The sequence below is a fragment of the Choristoneura fumiferana genome, chromosome 15 (assembly GCF_025370935.1).
Source record: "Choristoneura fumiferana chromosome 15, NRCan_CFum_1, whole genome shotgun sequence".
Classification (NCBI taxonomy): domain Eukaryota; kingdom Metazoa; phylum Arthropoda; class Insecta; order Lepidoptera; family Tortricidae; genus Choristoneura; species Choristoneura fumiferana.
The window spans coordinates 8,871,754-8,889,967 of NC_133486.1; the positions used below are offsets into that span (position 1 = coordinate 8,871,754).

The 18,214-nt window shown below is 38.9% G+C and overlaps 1 protein-coding gene across 3 annotated transcripts in view; it reads left to right on the forward strand.

Moving 5' to 3' along the window:
• The window catches only part of fid (class I SAM-dependent methyltransferase fire dancer), a 48,224-nt gene that overhangs the window by 10,594 nt on the left and 19,416 nt on the right, over nt 1-18,214 (forward strand). For all 3 annotated transcript variants that reach the window (XM_074098535.1, XM_074098536.1, XM_074098537.1), the window contains exon 3: nt 17,729-17,950. In XM_074098535.1, the coding sequence (XP_073954636.1) occupies nt 17,752-17,950 (199 nt within the window). In that variant the 5' untranslated portion in view covers nt 17,729-17,751. The remainder of the gene's footprint in view (nt 1-17,728; nt 17,951-18,214) is intronic.

The window sequence follows — 18,214 nt, forward strand, 5'->3', positions numbered from 1 at the left end:
GCAAAATGCAGTAGAGTTGCAGTGGCCACGTTTTTAACATAAACAACATTGTCCACAGATTGACCTAAATATGGCAAGGTATGGCTTGCATAAAGTTAGCAATTCGGATTTCTGGGCGTGATCCAACTGGGCTGTTTGCATTCTATGAAATGAACTGATCTAGATCTATTAAATAGATTTTTTGTTTTCGTAGTACGGGAATATAAACTTTTATGCTTCTCATTTTTTAAGGAAACGGTTGATGTATTTAAAATTAAATTTAAGGGAATAGATGGAGTTAATTAGTTTTTTTTTATAACTGTCCTCTTTTTCTATAGATTTGTTTTAAAGTATGTATATTTTTTGTGAAAAAAGAGCAAGTCTAAACTTTAATTACACTGTTTTCATACGTTAAAAGTCCTTGTAAAATGAGTGGAACAATCGATCGAACCGCTAGAACTTTTGCCTGGTTTGAAGTAAAATTACTATCTTTTAGAGTCTTTTCCCAGTAAATTGTAACCCCCTTATTCATAAAACTTAACAAGCCTATGTTAACTAACAAATGCTTTGTCCTTTTCTAACAAATACAAATGTCTAAGTGACAGATAAGGACAAACGAATTTTAGCGGCATTTTAACTAAAATAGGTTTAATTGTCGTTTATGAATAAGGGGGTAAGCCATTTTCCTAGCCTGCGTCCCTGGTAGCAGCAGCCAATGGGGTCGTCGCATTGCGCGTGCTGCGCTCCTATTGGCTGCCCGGCGTCGAGTTCGTTGAACTTGCAATTTCAAAAACGTATGCAGGCGTTCCGGATACAAAGTTTTCCAGCCAGTTTTGTGACGCAGGGGTAAGAAATTTAAAAGCTGGTCTGTAAAATCAATCATTACAATCTTAATTTGTATTAAGGTTTAATGCTCATACAACCTTTTATATTTAGGTACTTAGTGTTCAACTGCATACCTTTATGAGCGTTACAAGAGCCCAATTACCAAGTACAAGTGCCCGCTTGAAAATTACATAAATTAAAGTTATATTTTAAAATTTTACGTTCAAAGCCAGCTTTTGGCATTTATCGGCAGCATTATAAAAATTGCTCGACACTTAAGGTGATGATGAACGGATAAGTTTCAGTAAAATAACCACGTCCGAGCCCGAAGGCGTATTCTGATATTAAAAGTGCTGGAACGCTAACAGAATTGTATCATTAACGTTACGGTTTACAGTCGTACCCTCCAAAAGGATAAGGTACTAGACGCCAGCATGCCTTATTTATCCTTATACAATTTCACCAGCATTGCCAGTTCGGCCCATTAGTGCTCCCTGATTCCAACGCTCTATTTTCCCTTAGTATTATTTAATGATTTTTCGACAGATGGCGCAAATCTTTCCGAAAAGTGTGCAGAAAATCACGTTAATCGTATGCTCCGTGATTGATAGAAGGCTAAACAAACGCTTTCGCACTTATATCCTAAGATATTAAAACCCGCAGAATCGGGCCGCCATACTTTAGTGTTCCAATGCGGAAGTACACCACAGTTTCCTGTGTGTAATATTGCGTGTTATTGCTATAAGTGGTTTACCGCTAGTTCAACATTATTTAATAGGTTCTGCTACAATATCTTACACGATCCGTAAATACTTTAGCTTATATGGCGCGATAATATGTTACTAGGTATTACTACAATAAAAAATAACTAGTATCGGCAGTACATTATACAGCCTATAGACCCGAGGTTTTCAACCGGTGTGCCGCGAATATTTTCAGCTGTGCTGCGATCACCGCGAAGTGTATGCGATTCATAGAAAAGGTGTCAACGAGACTATCCTACTAGACTATGTCCGTTATGTTATCATATTATGGGCATACTGTACGGAACCCTTTAGGTACCTACTCTACGCGCCAGTCCGACTCGCACTTGGCTATTTTTACTGGTGTAAACACAAAACGACTGCTATAGACACTTCTCCCTCGTGACAAAAGGCTCTTTATTTTATGCCCTGATTATGCTCTTTCAACTATAAAATAGTATAGATTGTACAACAAGAGCATAAAACGAGCCATTTTACCCAAGACGTTCATATAGCCACCCGAGCCGGTACGGCGAGGGTGGATAGACACGTCGAGGGGAAAATGGATTTAATGCTCGAGTTTTACACTCTGCTTTTCACTTCGGTGGCGAGGAAATGAAATAGCAACAGTGAAAACAATTGATCACTCACTACGTAAATTTTATTTTTCATGCAATACTATATAATTATATATTTTTTAGTTTTAGTGATTTATTTTGATTGATTTGATTGATTTTTAGTTTTATATAAATAAAAAATGTATTAAAAAAAAATAATGAAACTTCTTTGTTTGTGGCTGTTGACACCTTGGTCTTAGACGAAGATTATTTAAATTATTGTTTTGTTATGATTATGATGCATGTATAGCTGTCGTTATAGTTATATTTGTATGCCATATGACGAGACATAGTGATACAATTAATCACCTAATGTACCATCTATTGACCTATGTTTAACAAATAAATAATTTTGAATTTGAATTTGAATTTGAAGATTTTATTTTATGCACTAGGCATAAAATATATTTTACCAATGCAATGCTAGACTCCAAATAGCCGTGAAGTCCTAGTGATTGACCTATGCCCTCTCAAACAGAGGATCGTGGGTTCAAACCTTGGGTTTTTCGAAATTCATGTGTGAAAATTACATTCGAAATTTACCACGAGCTTTACGGAGACAACCTGCACGAACCGCGAAGCAATTCAATGGAGTGCGTAAAAGTTCCCAATCCGCACTGGGCCCGCGTGGGAACTACGGCCTAAGCTCTCTCATTCTGAGAGGAGGCCTGTACCCAGCAGTGGGCTGGGATGATGATATGTATTTTTTTAATTGAAATGCTAGTCTTTAGAAGGTATTATAAATATTGTAAACAGTGCCCTCTATGGGGTGATTTGCGCAGCGTTCATTTTGTCTGGCCGGGCATCTCCGAAGTGGGTCGCGCAGCCGTTGACCCCGTGCCACGATGCACAAATTACGTTCTATAATGCCTTTTAGATATTCTTATAATGGCTGTTTTGTATTAATATGGGCTGTAATGGGGCATAAGCTTTTTAAGGACGTGTGTTTAAGTCAGAAAACGTTAATAGTACTTATAATAAAATGGTTCCAAAATCCGGACCGCAACTTAGTAAAAAAAAAGTAGCTATGTTTCGGACCCCTTACTTGACATTTGTACCGCGGTGAGTAGGTAGATCAGCAGGGCTACTACGAAGCTCGAAACTCGAAGTTCGTGTCGTGCGGTCCCTCTGGCACTTATACTATTTAATACGAGAGCGAGAGTGACCGCACGACACGAACTTCGAGTTTCGAGTTTCGTAGAGGACATTTACGACTTTACAGGGTGTAAATAGAATCGAACCCTGTATTTAAAGCCCCATGGTCAGAGACTCCCTGTGTGCCGACTTTTAGAGCGCGCCTGCAGGGCTACTACGAAACACGAAGTTCGTATCGTACCGTCTCTCTCGCTCTCGTATTAAATAGTATAAGTGTCAGAGGGACCGCACGACACGAACTTCGAGTTTCGAGTTTCGTAGTAGCCCTGCTGGTTGCCGCTCGTGACCCATCAGTAGATCCATAGTTTAGAAAATGCTGGTGTGAGAATACCTTTTTGGAAAAACCGTGCATACTAACATACAACAGAAAATAATGCTGCCTTTTTTAGGGTTCCGTAGCTAAAATTAGAAAAACGGAACCCTTATAGTTTCGCCAAGTCTGTCCGGCTGTCTGTCCGTCCGCAGCTTTGCTTGGGGACCATCAATGCTAGAAAGCTGTAATTTTACACGAATATATATGTATTCTATGCCGACAAAATGGTACAGTAAAAAATACTATGGTACCTATAGACGTAAAGTGGGGGTGATTTTTTCTCATCCATCCTTGTAGTGTGGAGTATCGTTAGATAGATCTTTTAAAACGATTAGGGGTTGCTAAACCGGTGCTGGATTTTTTTTTAAATCAGGATGTTAGTAAGTATATCAAACATACAAGGAAAACTATAACGGTTAAGTTTTCTTGAGATTTACTTATTAGTATTTTAAGAGACAGAAATCCGACCATCTTCCACTCGTTGGATTGGTCTGAAATTTGGTATACTTATGTAACTTGCGTGACAATACAATAATCTGGTAGTGTATGATACGACATGAAATGAACCGAGCAATAAGTGATCAGATGACCTACGTTCTTAAACATCGTCAACATTGCATTCATCTCTTTCATTGTGCTGAAGTTGGAACGAGAGCCTCTGGGTAACCTAACAAGTAGAAAAAATATGCCTTACAATCATTCGACCAAACATTACATTTTGTTAGTGTCTAAACAGGTGACTAACTGTTCATCATCATCCCAGCCTATATACGTCCCACTGCTGGGCACAGGCCTCCTCTCAGAATGTGAAGGCTTGGGCCATAGTTCCCACGCGGGCCCAGTGGGTGCAGTGTTTAACTGTTAGACCAATAATACAAAGAGCACCGCTTCGGCTTATTTTTCATATTCATATTCAATTACAATTATGACTGGGCTTACTACGAACTGCACACGTATTTAAATTCGAATCTGAAAAACGACGGAACGGTATCGGTTGAATAAATCAATAAATGCTTTTTGACGTAAGTAATCCGATTCGAATGATGGCGGAGTCGATGGACACGGAGGGACGGAACGGGTGCGGCCGACTGTACGCGGAAACCAATATGATGATTTTTACAATATATTTTGTATGTGTAAACACCCAAAGAAACTAAATCCTGTACTAGGGTATTAAGTACTTTTTTGTTGCAAATCGCAATTTAATTCGATTTTTGAAAATATAAGCTTCATCGATAGGTATATGATTGATTCTACCAATGTAAAAGTCAAACTCAAAGTCAAAGTTTGTCAAAGTCAAGGTTTTGTTGTAGAGGTTGAAAAAGACACAAAGTTATCGCTTAGCCGTTGTTCTGTAACTTGAGTGTGCGGTACGCTAGATAAATCACATTCAGCTTCACGCAAAAAAAAATCGTGAAACTTATTGTGAAAATTCGACCCTGGTACCTAAACGATTCAAATTCCTCGACCGTATGACATGTATTGTTAAGGTTGAATCTTGTAAGCGGAATTCGCCCACATCTAGTGATCAGTTTCACTTGAAATTTAGTACAATAATGACAATACGGTCAACAAAAGTCGCCTGTACTTTTAATTATTGTATTCATTTTAAATGTACTTGCATGTATATAGGACTGGAGCTTGAAATATACGATTAATTTTTAAATTATATGTACCTAATGGTTCGAATCAGATTTTTTTCAAGTGTTGACGTTATCGCTATCACAGGAACCCCACTCAAATGGGTATTCGATGGGCTCACCCAACAAACTATGCGGAGGCCTTGCATGCAACCCTAAAATCGACTGCTAACATCCCCAACCACCCTCAACCCGAATTCAAACCTTATTCGCACAACACACAACTGTTTTTACAACACACAAAAAATTAAATACGAGCTTGGGAAAGCTAGTGCAAAATGCCACTCGTTTTTGTGCCAGTATTTTTACGTTGACGTTCTAAAACAAAAAAGTAGTAACGTTTTAATGTTTTAATAGTTGACGGTTTGACAGTTTTTAAGTGTCAATCAAAAGGTTTGGTTTGTAAAAAGGGGTTACGTAACTTGTCATTGCACATTTTACTGTGGATTTTTATCTGTTTTTTGGAAAATTGGTACCTAATTATGCATTTGGATAAAAATAGATTCAGTCAGTTGTTCAATAATGTGGTTTACCACTGTGTAGAAACTTATAATTAAACAAACATTACCTTTAGACTACATAATATGTAAGAGCACTATGAAGAAATTTTAGGAGCATTCAAGGGCTAGGATATTTTTATGTTATTTTGCATTGTTTCGCGCAACGAAGCTAAGAGCATAAGCTGATGAATGTTGCCTCTAGTCTAGGCACTTTATAAAAAGTACAGAATATTTCCAATTCGATATATATGGCATTAGGCAATACGGCCACTGGTCATTGCATATTACTGTTTACCATTTTTGAAAAACAAATTTTATTCGCAGAACAAGTGGATAGACGTTTCGACAGTCATGGCAAGAATATTAGAATTTATCAATGAGAAAGTTTTCTAAGGCTACGTACGCACTATGCGGCTTACCGTGTGGTTTAATCGCGTCATCCGTCATCTCTTTCTAAAGCGATACTTTTAAGAAGGGCGGCACGCTAAAACCGCGCGGCTAACCACTGTAGTGCGTACGTAGCCTAATTAATTGTATTTTTTGTGCTTAGCGAAAATTAATAATAATAATAATAATAATAATATGCCATTTATTTCGGACAGAATCCATAGAGGTTAGTAATACATTGGTCTGTTACCCAACAAAAACAAAAGCTATTTTGTGCCAGAGACCTAATTAACCTGGGTCGTAAAACCGCGCTAGAATTAGCGCAGTGCACCGGTGGCCCTTTTTGGACGCTGCGTCGCAATGTGGACCGTTGTTACATGCACTGGATATCCATTGTTACATGCAGTGGGTGCTAAATTAACCACGAGCTTGTACAGGGTTAAATTTATCACGTAAGGGGGGAGCAAGTGTGTCAGCGACGTGCCGAGTATAAATAGTTACATGTTTCATTCAACTAATGTTAATGTTATATCCAACTAATCCTACGTCCTGTGAATATTATAAATACGCTAGTTTGTATGTGAGTGTGCGTGCGTTTGTATGTGTGTTTGTTACTTTTTCGTGGTTAATACTTAGACTGGAAAGATTGGATGAAATGGTTCTTTAGAATAATGGTGGATAGTTGGGATATGGCATAATACTTTTTGACGCGATTTTTGCATGGAATAAAGTCCTAAATCGCTTAGTGTTACGTAGTAATTATTCAAAATATAAGTATAAAAAATTACGAATAGGTTATCACGAAAAAAGTTTATGGTAAAAACTTCTTCATAGTGTTTTTTGTTGACTGTACTTGTATTGTCACCCAAACTACATTTGCATACCAAATTTCAAGTCGATGCCATTAACCGTTGAAGAGTTCCGTTATGTGGAGACGATCCTAGCCGGACTATCAGGATGTCACTACCAGATTACTTTATTGTCACGCACTTTACATAAGTATACCAAATTTCAAGTCATTCCAACTACTTACTGGAAGTTGGTCGAATTTAACTTGCAAGATTTGATTACAGACAGACAGACAGACAGATGAGACAGACAATGGGACATCGGACAGGTGAAACTAAATAAAAGCTTATAATAAATAAAAAAGAAACAAAAAACCAAAAGTAACTTATTCAAGCCTAATATAACCTAACCAACAAAAAATTTAACTACCCCCGACTTTGTCACTTCAAAGTTCAATATCTCAAAAACGGCTCAACCGATTTTGACGAAACATGTCTCAGAACCATTGCTAAAATATCTGATTTCAAATACAAAAAATCACATTCAAATCGGTGCACCCGTTTAAGAGCTGCGGTGTCACAGACAGACACACATATAGTGGTCAAACATAAAACACTCCTCTTTTTGCGTCGGGGGTTAAAAACATTTACAGAAATCGCCCAGATCGCTAATTGGGCAGGGTGCCCATAAGGCTCTCTGTTTCCTCGTTGCATGGCAATGCATTACGTTGACGGAGGAAAAAACTAGCCTGGTGGGTGACTTGTGAAACGAACAGGCTTCTTTTTTATAATTCAAAAAGTTTTGAGTTTCTAATCCCCCGGATCAACAGTTTCAAAATTATTAATATACCTACAGTCACCAGCAATTGTATTGTATTATATCAATAATTCTGTGCTACGTCGTTCTATGTCATAACTACTTATTACGACACCCGGAACTTATCACGCTCGACGTGATTCTGTGTTATGGTATCTTCGCTTTTAACTTCAAACTCGAAGCCAAAGAAACAAGCGACTTGCGTAACCATGGCGACGGGGTTGCAGCCCGGACGCAGCCCCGGCCTAGTTGCGTAGCCTTTTCCGGGACGCCGCAGGGCAAGGCACACGGGGACGGAGTTACCATATCTCAGGACTTGCCTTGAGATCTCAGGATTTTTAAACACTTCAGTTTTAATTTCGGGATAGTACTGCAGATATTATAATACTTATACGTTGACGTTGCATTAAAAACCGTGACAAATTTCATGACTAGTTTAAATCAAACGGTTGATATATCGAGATTTTATCCCGATCTCGCGAACATATCGGGATAAATAAATTACCTGTTTGTTATTCCGGACATCCATCTATCTGCACACCTATTAACATCCAAATCCGTCCATTCGTTTTAGCGTGTCGGAGTAACAAACATACACACGTACAGATATGCGTACAGATGTAATGCATAATATCACGGGACACGGGACAATTCACACCAATTGACCTAGTCCCAAAGTAAGCTTAGCAAAGCTTGTGTTATGGGTACTAAGCAACGGATAAATATAATTATATAGATAGATACATACTTAAATACATATTAAACACCCAAGACCCGAGAACAAACATCCGTATTTTTCATACTAATATCTGCCCCGACACGGGAATCGAACCCGGGACCTCAAGCTTCGTAGTCAGGTTCTCTAACCACTAGGCCATCTGGTCGTCTGAATAATGGTACAAGTATTATCGTATTTATCGGAAAAGTTTGTATTTATCGTGCTCTCTCAATTACCTTCAGTAGGTACAGTCAAAGATTTGATCAAAAATATGTAAACACTAAACACGACTCTATTATTAACGGCGTAGAAGCGTGTTCAGATATTTTTGATTAAATTTTTGCTCAGAAATTTACGAACTCGACTGTACCCATCGTAAAACCGTTTTGTTGACACTAAAATTCAAATTCAATTTTTTTTTTTTTAATTTCAAATTCAAATTTTTTCAAATTTAAAATTCAAATTCAAATGATTTATTCAGTAAATAGACCGCAATGGGCACTTTTACACGTAATTTTTTTAAACTACCAGCGCTTTCGGAAAGACCATCATTGCCAAGAAGAATGCGCCGCAAGAAACTTGGCAGAAAGCAAGCAGACTTAGCAGCTTAGCAGACTAAATAATAAAGCTCTATATTAATGGATATGAAAATTTCACTCATTTAATATAATAATTGATTGACTATTGGGGTGCCGTCTTATACTCGTATCGAATGAAATTCGGCTTTTCCCGGTGGGTATAATCATTATACACTAAATACATCTGTACGCACAAATCTTCTTTTGCTAGTATTTTTTTATTTGTTTATTTCTTTGCTTACAACTTTCACGTTTATTTAATACCAGTAAGATAATAGGATGTTAAGTGGTATTTAACTGGCGATAAAATGCATCGGAGGTTGTTGGGCTTCGTCACTTAATGCGTTTAACCTAATCAATTGACTTTATATACCGCCTCTGGGTTCATATGAAGTTAATTGAATGAAAAATTACTATTTACTTAGTCAATTAAAGTAAAAGTATTTGTTCACAAAATACCTACAGAACAACATGAACAGTAAAGTACAAATTAATATAGGATTACCGCTAAATTTCCACTAAATACTAACCTAACTCACTTAGAAAAGTTAAAAGCCCCCGACATTGTTATTCCTACTGACATGCCAAAGGAAACTTCCAAAATTACGGAATTGTTCATATAGGAAATTTTCTGAAACATCTTACAATTTTGTATGGGGATTGAAACTTTCCGTTACTTATGTAGTGGCTGAAATTTGGATTTCAAGATTTGACCCAAATAAAAAAAATAAACAGGATAAGTTAAAGCTTAAAGTTAAAGCTTGTAAAAACCGCGTCATAATCGGTCGATCCGTTTGATAGCTACAATGCCGCAGACTGACATTGGTGTCAAACTTTTTGCGTCCGGCCGGCCACGCGCGGCTCACTGCGATTTTGTCCGCTACAAGTAGATGTCTGGGGCCCTCTATACTCATTATTATTATTCCCTCAATGGCGGCCTTGCCCTCTAAACTCTATTTATTAAACCAAGATACTAAAGTGACCGTATGAAATGTCTAATGTAAAAATAACTCGACTTGGCGGGAGCACGCCAGATGTGACCAGCATAATACGAATAGTGTTGCTCTCTCTGATTTCGGTTTTCGACATTATTACATATAATCGGTAAATCATAATATTTTATGGAAACAAAGATAAAATTAAAGCATTCAATATGTCTTAAGTGCCCTACGTGTGTTAGTATGTCACAGATCCGTTCATATTTTAACATTTTATACGTATAACATAGGTACTTACCGAAATTTTTCGGTGATTACCGGTTGTGGCACATGACTATTTATGAGATGTAAAAAAACGGAAAATTCATTTTAGTACCTTGGTTTAATAAATAGAGTATAGAGTGTGCTATTCCACTGCACTTGCCACGTGCGAGTGAATAAGAGTTATGCGATGGACAGAGAGGCACGATTCTTATACCTAAACGTCACTTTTGTACGGCAGTGAGGCTTCTGTACTTTGCTTATTCTGTGGTCCGGCGTTAAAAACACGTTTATAAAGCGCGCTTTTGAAGACGCGTAGTTACATAGTTGTACCATCTCTAAAGGTGTATGTGGATATGGAGAATTTTACAGCGCCCCTACAAATAATTTACTCCGTCGCTATCGAGTACGGTCACTGTAAACTCATGGTAGTGGTACAGGGCTACCTCTCGCAAAGATTATGAATAACAGTTCAGAGAGGTAATGTTTCATTTGTAGTATTAGTGTAGCTTATATTCAATTTTAGTTTTCTAATTGTATTTTATAATATTCACTATAAATAAAATAGTAACTATTTCATATTAAATATAATGACCCGGATAACTCACGTCTTAAGAGTTTAGCTCGACATGTTTCGGGCTAATCCGTAGCCCTTCGTCTTCGGAGCAACGCGACTCAGCGGCTGCTGCAACACGCGCACTGCGCGCCGCCGCTCTGCTCGCGCGACTACCCGACGAAACTGACACCGGCACACACCTACCCGCGTTTTCATCATCATTACAACTGTCAAATGTAGGGTAGCACACAACACTAACAACATCGCTCTGTAAAGGTACGTTCACACGCACCGATGACGCAGCACGAGTATTTAACACCGTTTTCCAACTCGGAGGTACCGTCCAACCACTATCCCGGTTGAAATTCGGCCGACGACTAATCTCGATGGCTTCACGCACTTTCCGCGAAATGAAAAATTTCTCTCTCGCAAGTACAGATACCTTATCAAATCTGATATAGTGCGTCGAATCCGAGTCCATTGAGTGCTCGGCCACAGCAGACCCCTTGTCGTCCTGTTTCCTCATACTGCGTATGTGCTCCGATATGTGGGGTCTGCTGTGGCCGAGCACTCAATGGACTCGGATTCGACGCACTATATCAGATTTGATAAGGTATCTGTACTTGCGAGAGATAAATTTTTCATTCCGCGGAAAGTGCGTGAAGCCATCGAGATTAGTCGTCGGCCGAATTTCAACCGGGATAGTGGTTGGACGGTACCTCCGAGTTGGAAAACGGTGTTAAATACTCGTGCTGCGTCATCGGTGCGTGTGAACATACCTTTACAGAGCGATGTTGTTAGTGTTGTGTGCTACCCTACATTTGACAGTTGTAATGATGATGAAAACGCGGGTAGGTGTGTGCCGGTTTCAGTTTCGTCGGGTAGTCGCGCGAGCAGAGCGGCGGCGCGCAGTGCGCGTGTTGCAGCAGCCGCTGAGTCGCGTTGCTCCGAAGATGAAGGGCTACGGATTAGCCCGAAACATGTCGAGCTAAACTCGATTTAAGACGTGAGTTATCCGGGTCATTATATTTAATATGAGTGAGTCTCACGGTAGTTTCATGTTCAAAGTAACTATTTCGTTTTTACCACGTATCTGCATGTTTTAACTTTATTTAAAAGTTTTTATTTAACTTGCAATGTAAGTATGTTTAATGTATGTACATATGTGCGGGTCAAATCTTGCAAGTTAAATTTGACCCACTTCTAGTAGTCGGATTGTCTTGTAATTTGGCATACTTATGTAAATTGCGTGACAACACAATAATCTGGTAATAACATCCTGTTAGTCTGACCAGAATCGTCTCCGCAGGACGGAACTCTTCAACGGTTAATGGCATCGACTTGAAATTTGGTATGCAAATGTTTACGTGGCAAGTACAGTCAGCAAAAAAAAACTTGTATTAAAAATGAAAATTTTACCAAAAACTTATTTTTGTTTTATTTCAATGAATCCGGAGTAAAAACTGAAATTGACTTAATCTGTCCGATACGTGGAATTTGCACTATCCCTGAGGATTTGCAGTCAAAAGGCTGTTCAGATACTTTTTGTATACATGTCTCTATACAATCTGGACAAAGACTGAAATCTTGAGTAGAGTTCCTTTTCAGGAATGTTCTCATGTTGTAAATTATTCTCAAAATAAAATACTTAGGGGCTGTTTCACCATCCATTGATTAGTGCTAACTGACGGCGTCTATTCGAACAAAACAAATAGAGACGGCATCACATTTAACCGTCAGTTAACACTAATCAATGGATGGTGAAACAGCCCCTTAATCTACGTCTCGAAGTATTAAATCGTAAATCAATCATTACTCCATTAATGATGTGGGGTTTGGTACGAGATTTTGTACATAGGTTATAAATACCCTAATCACCTTCTATTCATTTTGGTCCAGAAGGTAAAGACACGTTGTATTTGTACATGTCGAAATAAAATCACTTTAGTACTACAGTACAACTGCATATACATCATACATCAACGTGGGTCAGCCAAGCTTCGCAGAATTGCACAACTTTGCTAATAAAATGCTGGACCGACACAGGCGGTGCCATTATTTGATTCCGTGTTTACCCCGCGCTATATGTAGGTATAATGCTGCTTGATGGGGCATAAGCGGGTATTTGGCACTTGAGATTTTTTTTAAGACGACAAGATACTGGCTTATCACGATTTATTTATGTCAACATTTCCTATGTACTTAAATATAGTATTTTTTGTACTTCGGGATGCTAAGGAATGTTATTCACTTCTGTCGTCTGTATTTCCGAAATAAGTGAAACACTGCTTACTAACCAATGAGTTCAGTACCCAACGAATGTCAATTTAACTGGCATGCAAAATAATCTGTACTTAAAAATTAATAATAGTTTATCGAAACATTCATAACTGAAAATAAGCTTTAATGACCAGTCCTAATCCAACTCCGTGTTAGACTGACATAATGTTCTCAACACAATATCCTGCTATCTATTCTACTCCTTAAACCCTCCAAATTCCTATAGATTCTGAACGAACATAAATTTAGAGACGTGACTCGTTTCTTGCCCTCTTAAATTGAATGCTTTTTGGAACACAAATTTGTGTTTGCCGTCAGCATTTCGCTATACTGTTAGGTAATGGCCGTCTCAGGCACTTGTCCCGCCGCCGACGATGAGCGAGAAGCGAGTAACTAGAAACGAGTGAGCGAGCAGCGAGAAGCGAGTGTAGTTTTGTCGCTCGGCTCTAAGCGAGTGTTCGCGTGCGACGGGCGATTACTCGCTCCACTCGACTCGCTCGTGCGGGGCGGCCGCCAAGCTGACATCGCTGAGCGAGTATCTATAGCTCAGCGAGTTTTATAGCTCTTGTCGCTGCGACAAAAGATGTAAGAGCGAGTTCTCGCCGACAGTGTGAACAGCCAGCGATCAACTATTAATATATATGTCTCTTTTACTCACACAGGATCTTATATCTTTTGATCGTTTCTTGAGCGAGAAAATAGTCGATAGCCAATCGTTTCCTCGCTGGCGGTGAGACAAGTGCCTCAGGCGCTGTATTTTGTTGCACGTTCGAATGCAAAAACAATCCAGAGCTAAATTACACCTGGAATGCAGTTAAAAAACGTGAGACACTGGCTAAAACGGTAAGTATGTGGTATGTAAACTTGGGGTATTATTGTTGCTCTGAGTATTTTGTAAAACCCCCAATAAATTTAATTTTTTCATGTGATTAATTATGTGCTTATCTAAAATGTGACAACTAATGTAATGAATTAATATTATTTATTCGAATTTCTATTTTTAATTTGGTATTAAAATAATACCAAATTAAATAAATAAAACAAATATTAATCAACACTTCGCATCGTAAGTACTTGATCCAAACGTACCTTTTGTTATTGACAATTATTTTTATACTTGACTATGTCAATGAAAGCTTGCTGAGACAACAAAGTAGTAGGTACGGCGGTATGGTGTGCCTAAAGAGTAAATTAGTCCACGTGGTAGATAAAATATCTAAGGCTAGCCTATGAACATCGAGGAAGTCTGCCAAGTTTCTAATAGTTTCTAGTGGTTCAGGCGTTACGTTTTAGGTTATCTGTTACAGTGTCATAGCGTAGTTGTCCGCCCCGGGCGGCACATTTAGTGGGCGGCAAAATACCATAAAAATTTAATGGTATGTGTAAGGTTCCCAATCCGGACTGGGCGCGCGTTGGAACTACGGCCCAAGTGTTCTCATTCTGAGAGGAGGTCTGTGCCCAGCAGTGGGACGTGTATAGGCTAGGCTGATGATGATAATTCCATAACAAAAAAAAATATGTCGCACACCTACGATTCGGACCGATTACAATGAGTACCCTAAATAAGAGGGCGGCAAAATTTTCTTACGCCCGGAGCGGCTGATACTTGTACCCACGCTACGCCACTGGTCTGTTAGTCAGTCAGTCTCATTGTGTTACTAGTTTATTACATGTACTTATTAACTACAGTATACCCGCGGCTCCGCACGCGTAAACTATTCGATCTCGTACAATTGAAATTCCGGGATTTTATAAAATTCCCCGGGGAATTACCAAAATTTATATCGTAGTCTTCATTGAGGTTGTGTTAAGAACAACTGTCCAAAATTTCAAGACTCGATCTAAACCCAGCTACCTATATACCAAATTTCATGTCTCTAAGCCCAGCGGTTGTTATTTCGAGACTTTATCCCTATCCCGTAGAAATATCGAGATAAAAAGTAGCCTAAGTGTTAATCCAGATGTCCACTCGTATCTACATACCAAATTTCATCCAAATCCGTTCAGCCGTTTCGAAAATGTTATGAAGAATATTCTGGAATAAAATTCGGGTTTACGAGTATAGTACACCCTTATTTCTAAGAACCGAGGTACTTATGAGGACGCGAGCTAAGGAGCGTTGTCAAGTGCTCAGCGGTTTATTTTTACCCCCGGAGTCCATTTTACTTCAGAATTCTGCTCGTATTGAGGACAGTATTATTGACGCGTTCTGATCATCGCACCTATTTAAAGCTCTTCACACAAAAAGGGAAATCATAGCTATTTTTTTTAACACGCTTTTTTCCACGGGTCTATACCGACCGACTGTTCGGAAATTGTTAGTCATAATGTAATGTTTAAATAAGTAACTCTTTTTTTAGGGTTCCGTACCTCAAAAGGAAAAAACGGAACCCTTATAGGATCACTTTTGTCCGTGTCCGTCTGTCTGTCTATCAAGACTCTTTTTCTCGGGAACGCGTGGAGGTATCAAGCTGAAATTTATATCAAGTACTGAGGTCTACTGTCCCTTGGAGCTGTGAAAAAATCAAAATTCTAAGCCAACGCAATCAAAAGATGCAGCCGTTTATGCTGCAAATTTCCGCAAATTTTCGAAACTCGCAATGGAATCAAAACCTACAGGGTACTTCCCGTGAACTCAGAATCTTAAAATTTGGTATGAAGGTAGCTATTATAACACAACCAACTAGAAAAGTCTCAAAATCTTGATTTTTATGTCTGTCTGTAAATACCAATGACCAATATAATCTGACCCCACACTGCGTACATTTTGCTTAAGAATAGGGCTCTGCATACACTGGATGTATTAAATCACGAAATATCTTTAAGACACGATTCCCGTTTACTTACATACCTATAAATGTGTACGGAACCCTCAGTGACTCGCACTTGCCCGGTTTTTTTTTCTCTGAAACCATTTATTTTTCAGAATTGTTATACTTATATGACTAACAAAAATTATGACAAACATTACATTACGACTTATAAAATTATGACAGTCCAAAGGATTCCACTTTTCCACACATGGTCTTAATAATAATATAGTTGTACCTATAATGCTGCATTCTATAATGCTGTCCCCCCCCCCCCGCCCACTTCTCCCGTGGGCGCGGTAGAAATCGGCTGAGGGATAATACCAGAAGATGAGCAGTTTAGGGTCTTCTTAACTTAAAGTGCATAATTTATGCAGGCCGCTTCCAGCCGAAGCAACTGGAGGTCTATGTCCAACAGTGGACGTCCTACAACAGCAGGGCTACTACGAAACTCGAAGTTTGTATCGTACCGTCCCTCTGACACTTATAGTATTTAATACGAGAGCGAGAGGGACGGTACGATACGAACTTCTAGACCTCGAGTTTAGAGTTTCGTAGTAGCCCTGCTGATATTAAGATGATGGAGTTGCGTATTTCAAACTCAGCGTGGTACTCCGGATTCCATTCATCTTCTATATCCATCTATTTATCCTACATGTTGAATGTATTACTAAAATATTATATTAGATAGACTGATAAAGGTCAGTTCCCTTTTTATCACGAGCTGATAACGGATCAATAGGCTGCTAATACATTTTAACATAAAGTTATACAGCTATAGATAGCACAGTTGCCAGGCACGTTAATGTATAAGGCGTGTGAATTAGATTTGAATGTTGAATTAAATTATTTGTAGTGAGAAAAATACTTTGAAAAAATGTTTAAATGCAATATAGAGGCATATTATGTTATAAGTAGAGATGCGCTTAGCATAACTTTTACTAAGTAACCGAGAACCGAGTATAGTCGGTTCAAAGTTTCTCAAACCGAGTACTCGGCCGATTCGAGTTACTCGGTTCAGTTTTGGGGCGTGAAAACAGATTTAGGACAGGTTCACGCAGCGCTACCAGCCACCGTGAGCGAACGTCGCGGGAATCCCCGCCTTCTCCCCCGAAAATTATTTGTCAGTTGTTTTAAAGAAAATTGCATTCGGTCCGCGCATTAATTGCTTAAATATTTACAATTAATAATTATCATTTTTGTGTTTTTTATTAATAAATACTCTTAATAACATTTTTAAACCACCCTGTTTTATTATAATAGATATTATGATTCCTCTTAAATAATAATTTTATTTAGACCGAGTATACCTACTCGTCAATGGAACCGAGTTATTCGGCCGAGTACCTACGAGTATTAAAAAAACTGCCGAATACACCGAGTACCGAGTAGTAAACGAGTACTCGGCCCATCTCTAGTTATTAGCATGAAGTCAAGACCCATTAGGTACTTACTGGGTTTTTTGAGCTGATTACGATTTTGAATGGGCGCCGACCTGTCGCGACTGTTGAACTTTAAGTTCTAGACGACTAAGCTTGTTTTTCCATTTTAGTTTTTATTTAAAGTTTTTAAGACAATCAAGCTGCCAATCAGGTTTTAATTTATGTCACTTTCTAGCTCCGTTTCGACGTGAAAGATGGACAAACATACAAACACACAAACACATCAATACATACACTTTCACGTTTATAATATTAGTATTGTTTGGAACTTTAATTTTACGTCATCTCTTGTGACAGAAAGAAGAGGTGAAAAAAAATTGTGTTTAGACAATAGGCCTGCAGGCCTTCGTTCAACTTGTTTTAACGTATTTTAACTTCCAGCGTGGAGTGATGGCGGTCCGGTGATGGCGGATGGCGCGGGCGCGGAGGCGGGCGCGGAGGCGGGCGCGGGCGAGTCCGCGGCGCGCGGCGCGGCGCTCGAGCGGGCGTACGTCCACGAGGTGTATGAGCAGGCCGGCGAGGACGACGATGCGCGCGCGCCGGCGCCCGGCGTCGAAGCCTTCCTCAACGACCTGGATCCTGGCAGCCTTGTGTGCGATGTCGGTCAGTATTTACTACTTATTTATTTATTTGGCAAAAACATAAAATGCATAAGGCCTTACTATTAAGTTTCTTACAATAATTATGCAGCATGGTAGAGTATAGCTAGAATTTTAATAAAATAGGTTATTATTTTGTGATTTAATTTCATTAGGTATAGAATCTTATCAAAAGAAAAAAATACATGTTTTTTCTATGACAATGCTCATCGAACAACATAAATTTAAGATGATTACAAGTTCTATGATGGCCTTGGAACCATACTGG